Source organism: Carlito syrichta, unplaced genomic scaffold, assembly GCF_000164805.1.
Source record: "Carlito syrichta isolate Samal-C Ts95f unplaced genomic scaffold, Tarsius_syrichta-2.0.1 Scaffold304751, whole genome shotgun sequence".
NCBI lineage: Eukaryota > Metazoa > Chordata > Mammalia > Primates > Tarsiidae > Carlito > Carlito syrichta.
Window position 1 is genome coordinate 372,292 of NW_007248847.1, and position 6,732 is coordinate 379,023.

Genomic DNA, 6,732 nt, shown 5'->3' on the forward strand with positions numbered 1-6,732 from the left:
CAGTGGCTGTGTCTTGCGTCCTGCGAGGCAGTCCCTTGGGGCGAGGGAACCGGAGGCAGGGACTCGACTCGGGAGACGGTGGCGCGACGCAGGTGGCGGCGAAAGGCCGGATGCAGGTGGGACGACTGCAGAGACCGGACCGCTCCGAGGCTGAAAAGGGGCTGGGGGGGAGCCCGGGCGCTCTCACGGGCCCGAGACCCGGGAACCAATGTGCTGTGTCGGGGAATCTGTGGCACTCCCAATAAAAATCTTCTGTAGGCAGCTGGGAGGTTAGGTTGGACCCAAACTTCCCTCGAGGCACGGATTCTCGGCACCCCACCCGAGGTACCTCCGAGACCGGAGCCCGTTATGGCAGAGCCCACCTGCCATCACATTACTCGAGTTCCTTCACATGAGGCTTCGGGAGTTTTGGAATCAGGCAGAAGACACGCTAGGGCATTGCCTGTGCCTGGCCCACTTTCTCCCTGCTGAGCACTGAATCCTTCTCCGACGTCTTGGTACAAGTGGCTGAGGCCTGAGGAAGAGCAAGCAGGGTGGAAAACCGAAGCTTCCGCGGCACCCAGAACTAGGGAAGAAGCCAGAGTGCCACAGGTGGAGGGCTCCAGAGAAATTCAGGTCAGACACCGAAGTCACTTCCAGGCAGGGCATGACTAAATTAAACAAGGACTCTCCTCAGTTCACACATCTTAGGAATATCTTTTCCCTTGTTTTGTAGCTGCTGGTCTCATCTTGTCTTGCTCAGTTCACAGCCCTGGGGCTAATCAGTATCTGATACATGTCAGACACACAGATGTTTACAAAATACGTAGTTATCGGAGGTTGTGGGGGACAGAAAATGAAAGCAGATAGAGGAGGCAGTGGGGACCTTCCCAGTGGCATTCCACCGACGCACCCACTTCCTGATTTCACAAAGGTCTCATTTATCACCTGGACAACCATGAGAGGACCTTGTATCTAACTTGAACTAACTTCTTTAAGTCACATTAAATGTACACTTTTTTTTTTTTTGGAGTCTCACTCTGTCACCTAGACTGGAGTGCAGTGGCCGCTCCCGACCACCAGAGCCTCGACCTGCTGGGCTCCAGCAATCCTTCCGCCTCAGCCTTCCAAGTAGCCAGAACTACAGGTACGTGCTACCATGCCCGGCTAATTTTTGACTTATTGTAGAGACGACGTCTCGCCAAGTTGCCCAGGCGGATCTTGAACCTGTGGGCTCAGGCAATCCGCTCGCCTCGGCCTCCCAAAGCGTGGGATTACAGGCTGAACCACCAAGCCCGGCCAAATGTACATTTTTTTAATGGGACAGGCTCTCCGACAGTATGACTGTAATTTAAGAAAATGTCCCCAAAGGAACACAAAGAACCCAGGTTGGTTCACTTAAAAACATATGCACTAGGGCCAGGCACAGTGGTTCACAGCTGTAACCCCAGCATTTGGGAGGCTGAGGTGGGAGGACTGCTTGAAGTCAGGAGTCCAAGGTTACAGCGAGCTATGACCATGCCACTGCCTGGGTGACAGAGCAAGACCCTGACCCTAAACCAAGAAAACCAGATACGTGAGATGGACTCTCAAAAACAAGGTTTTCCTCTTTCTAAGGCTATTATTGTAGCATGGATGAAGCATTCAAGCAATGAAGATACCAGAAGATTTGGCAGTAAGTCACTGTTCTCTAATTCTTAACCACATGTAATGCCGGCTTATTAAGAAGCCGATTCATAAACTGCTGGGGAATAAAGAATATTCCTTTTTAATGATCCTTCCCCCGTGGACCTTTTTTATTTTAGGAATGGGGGTCTCACTCCGCCACCCAGGCTGGAGTGCAGTGGTGCCATCTTGACTCACCGCAGCCTTGAACTCCTGGGCTCCAGTGACTGTCCTGCCTTAGCCTCCCAAAGGGTTGGGATTTCAAGCTGAGTCACCGCACCCAGCAAGGATATTCCTATAACTAAGATCAGAGGCAGGCACAGCCTTAGGCAGGAGGGCCCCACACACCTGTCACTCCTATACATGGCTTCCTTCTTCCTCGACCCTATAGATGGGAAAAGGAGCAACCAGCCACACCTGGGGCACAACGGAAGCCCTCAACGACCATCACAGCCCCAGTGAAATTAGCTCACATCTTGCACTCAACTTCTCTACCTCGCCCTCATCCTTTAAACCAAATAACAGGAAAACAAGAGGAGGGGAGGTGGCAGGCAGGAAAAACACGGAGGAGGCTCCTCAGGGCAGGGTCTATCTGGGGAAAGGAGGCGCAGACACCACAGCTCTAGGTTTTATTAGGGATTTGCTTCCGGTGCGACTTCTGGAACGAGGGCCCTAGCTAGGGGGCACAGAAGCCCGTGAAGCCACCTCAGATCTCGTAGTGAACCACCGGCTCCGGCTCTTTGGTGGGATCGCCGCCGCGCTCCAGGTACAGGTCATTGTAAGGGTACTGCTTTGGCCCCTGAGGAGAAAACACAGGTCAGCAAGAACTCCGCCCTCCGGTCAACACCTGGCTCCCACTCTTGAGTTCACAGTCACGCGCGGGCAACGGGCACGTGGGGGCCGCTGGTCAGGGCCGGCTGGGCTGGAAGGCCGGAGCCGCTGAGCCCAATGCAGAGAGAAGCCTGAACTGTAAGAGAGGTGGCGCCTACCCTGCGCAGGGGAGAGGGAGAGGGAGGCGGGGAGGGGAAGCGGGGGAGAAGGGCAGTCGAGAGAGAGAGGCAGAGCGAGTGGGAGAGGAGTCGGAGGAAGGCTTTCTAAATGAGACGACGCATCCATCCATCCCACTCTCTCTCGGGGTCGAGACAGACTCAATCTCCTCTAAGTCACTCAGCCTCTAATGGCCCCACCGCGAAAGTGGCCTGGCAAATGAGGCGTGCAGGAGCAGCAGTGGGGCGAGCACGGGGGAGACGGGACTGGACGTGCTGCGGGGCGGCTGGCTTTACCAACAAACAGCTGTCAGCGAGCGCAGCTCAAGGGGAGGAGGAAGGCTGATGTGCTCACAGAGCTGAAAAACGCCAGAGCCACACTGTGCCTCCTGCTCTCCTGAAGTGAAGCCGGTGCTCGCCCCAGCCCTCTGTGCACTCTCCAGCACGCGGCCCCTGGGGCCTGGCAGGAAGGCTCGTGTCAGTGCACACAGACACGCCAGCCACCTCCAGCACACTGGTTATCCCTGCAGAGGAGCGCTGGGCAGCTGACCGCGACGCAGCGGCCTCCCTGCGCTCAGCTCCTCTTTCCGCCCCATCCTGCCGACGCCTCCAGATCATCTTCCCCAGAACCCAGCCTGCACGTGTCACGCCTCGGTTCCGACCCCAGAAGGGCTTCCTGCTACCCAGGGCAGAACAAGTCATCGCTGGGCTCGACCCTTTAGCAGGGCTGCCCCTGGAGCGTCGCTGGGGCTCCGTAAGTATGTGCCGAATTCATGCGTTCATCGCCGTCAAGTCCTGGCCCTCAGCAATGCGACGAAAGCTGCCCGACCTAACTGACCACCTCACTCGCTTCCAAATCTAGGAGCACCTCAGAATGACCCGGGAGCTTGTTAAAAATACTGGTTCTCAAACCATCCTGTGACACTACTACAGGAGGGTCTCCAAGAAGTGGGGCCTGGGATTCCGAATCTTCGCAGCTCCCCAGGACACCGACACAGCCAGCTAACCAGGAGCTACCTGACATGTCTGTTCCACCCTAGCCAGCTCACCCTCCTTTTCCCTGTCTCCTCTTGCCCCAACTGCGTCCTATTTCTTTTTAGCATCCAGCTCGCCCTTCTCCCAGAGAGCAGCCCATACCGCTCGGCACACACATTCGCTGGACACACAGCCACACTCACACCGGGCCAGACTCCCACGCAGCTGTCCACAAGTGGCTCATCATGCCACTTATCTCAGTGTTCTTAACGAAACATCCCTAGAGCTAGAGGATGTATTTATGTCCTCTGTATGCCCTGATACAGAACGGTCTGTGCAGACACTGAACTGCTGGCAATCAACGCTAGGAGATGCCTTGCACATGTCCAGCGGAGGCTCAGGCTTCAGCTCGGGCCTCCCGGACTCCACCCTGAAGGCCGCCCGATGAGCCGTCACTGGCACGTGCAGCCCCCGCAGGGCAACTCGAGAAAAGCTGCTCCCGGTGTCTTGCCCCGGGCGCCGTAAGTTCATCTTCTCAGATAGGTCTGAGAAGCAGGGCTGGAGCAGGGCTCTGGCGCTCGGGCCAGGCCAATGGCTAAGGCCCGCCCATCTTCCTGTCTCCTAAGCCTCCAGGAAGCCAAGCTTGGTCTTGGCTGGATTCCCACTCCAGAGGCTCCATTCCCTCGGGAAACAGGGCAGGGCACACGTGCCCAAGGAAGTACTTCCCAGACACTCACCACGGGCTGGTAGGAGGGGTACTTCTCCCCCACCCAAAACATGAACGCCATGAAGGCTATGAAGCCGAGGAGCTGCTTCCACATGATGTGCCAGGAGACAGGCGTGGGGGACGTGTCCACACGGTTCCTGATGTACATGTCTAGGTCCCAGTGTATCTGAAGCGAAAGACAAACAACCGTCACATGCCACTCTCCCTGCAAAATGCAGGCAGTTCAGAGTGACCAGAGCCTGACACAAGCACTGACAGAAGCATCCTACTGCTCCGGGAGATGGTTCTCTGAGAGTCAGGTCTGAGACACAGTGGCCCACAGAACTGGACGCTGGCCTGTCTGGGTTCTGCTGACCAGAGACAGTTCTGTCACGGAAGTGCACAACTTTCACAGTGCAGGGCTTTGATTATTCCCCGAAGTCCCGTTGCATGCACCCCACATGGAATCCCAGATCCGGAAGACAGAGGGAGAAGGAAGGTCAAGTGGGACATGGCTCTCTCACCGGTTCACCCCAGTTCAGCCTCAGTTCGGAGTGGTCCCAGTCATACCACGGATCCCTCTCATGCTGGGAGCGGTCGGGGAGCTTCGGGTAGTCGCCGTACCTGAGAGACAGCAAGAATTTCTGGAAGGGGCTGTGAGCGGCCTCAGACAATTCAGTCTCCACCTCTCGGAGATGAGAAAGCAAGTGACAGAGATAACTGACTCACCTAAGGACAAGGGAACCGACTCTCAAATCAAGACTTCAAAGGCCAGTGTGGTGGCTTATGCCTGTAATCCCAGCACTTTGGGAGACAGAGGCGAGAGGACTGCCAGAGCCCTGGGGTTCGAAACCAGCCAGGGTAACGTGGCGAGACCTCGTCTCTATAAAAAATAAGCCAGGTGTGGTGGCACATGCCTGTAGTTCTGGTTACTTGGAAGGCTGAGGTAGAAGGATCACCTGAGCCCAGCAGCAGCAGGTCAGGGCTGCAGTGGCCACAGTGTGCCACTGCACTTCAGCCTGGGTGATAGAGTGAGACTGTGACTCAAAAAAAACAACAAAAAAACCCCCTCAAATGCTAGTCACTAAGCACAGAATGAGAGAAGACCAAATTGCAATTAAAAGTTCATGTCAAACTCTAAAACACTGTAATACATAAACTTTCCTTACCTCCTTTCAACAACAACGTCACATAGTGCCGAGAGGGACCTTAGCAATAAATTACAGTCATGTACCACATAACGATGTTTCGGTCAATGACAGACTCCACATAAGCAGGGGACTCCATCAGAGTATAAGGGAGCTGCCCTATTCAGGTGTGCCATTTATCATCTTCTATACTGAATCTTTACTGCACCTTTTCCATGTTTAGATACACAAATGTGTTTAGATACACACTGTATGACAGCTGCCCACAGAATTCAGTACAGTCACATGCGTGCAGGAGGGTAGCCCAAGAACACTAGGTTATCCCATGTAGCCCGGGTATGTAGGTTACACCAACCTAGTTGGGGTAAGTGCATCCTACGATGTTTGCACAACAATGAAATCGACTAATGACGCAGTGCTCGAATGTACCCCTATTGTTAGGTGACACAATACTGTACTCTGTCTCCCTCATTAGATAGAAAATTAAAGTTTAAGGCCCAAATCCAAAATCACCCAGCCGGCTGGAATAAAAACAAAAAAGGTACAGACTAGAAAGGCATTCTTTTCGCAGCAACTGTGATCCTCAGTCGCCGAGCTGGCATTCATCTCCACATCTCAAACACCTCCTGGGACTTCTTGCTAAGCTGAGTTTTCCCCAAGAAATCCAGGTTCACCTTACGCAGACTCTGCTCAAGGCTGCGCTTGCTCACAACACGACAACAACACAGGAAATGATGACAACTAGATATGTGTCACAGAAAATAATTGGAAAACAACAAGAAGAATAGGCGCTGCTGAAACCGAGATTGAAAGAGTGATGCCAGCACAAGAAGGGAAGACGATGAACCGCAGGGAGGGGGGGGAATGACAGGAACTGGAGGGAGGGGGCTGGCTGTTTAATCTGCTTAACAGTCGCTACGCTTTCCACAGCCCTAACGGCAAAGTAAAGAAATTTGTTAAAAGGAGAGACAGACACACACACACACACACACACACGAATATACAGTGCTCCCAGTATACCCCCACTCGCAAACACGGCTCTCATGACAGGAGTCCAGCTCTCGCCTGGTCACATGCCTGGATGACAGCACCTGCGCCCGGCAGATGCTCAATCTAAATGAAACTCGACGCTCTGGATGGAGCCCAGGAAGGCTCCCGCTATTCGGGGGTCCTCGAGGGAGCCATTAAAGCCTCGGCTCCCTCATCTGAGGAAACGGCCCGAGCCAAGGAGAAAATTGAAGTCCGCTCGGCTGCAGCTGCGCACCCGGCCCCT

At 54.4% G+C, this 6,732-nt stretch overlaps 1 protein-coding gene across 1 annotated transcript in view; it reads right to left on the reverse strand.

Annotated features, from left to right (window-relative positions):
* Nucleotides 1–4,930, reverse strand: part of SEC31B (SEC31 homolog B, COPII coat complex component) — a 41,519-nt gene extending 36,589 nt beyond the window's left edge. Inside the window, 2 exon segments of the mRNA XM_021713829.1 lie at nt 4,343–4,498; nt 4,836–4,930. Of these exon segments, the coding sequence (XP_021569504.1) occupies nt 4,343–4,480 (138 nt within the window). The 5' untranslated portion in view covers nt 4,481–4,498; nt 4,836–4,930.
* Nucleotides 4,931–6,732: the final 1,802 nt, after the last annotated feature.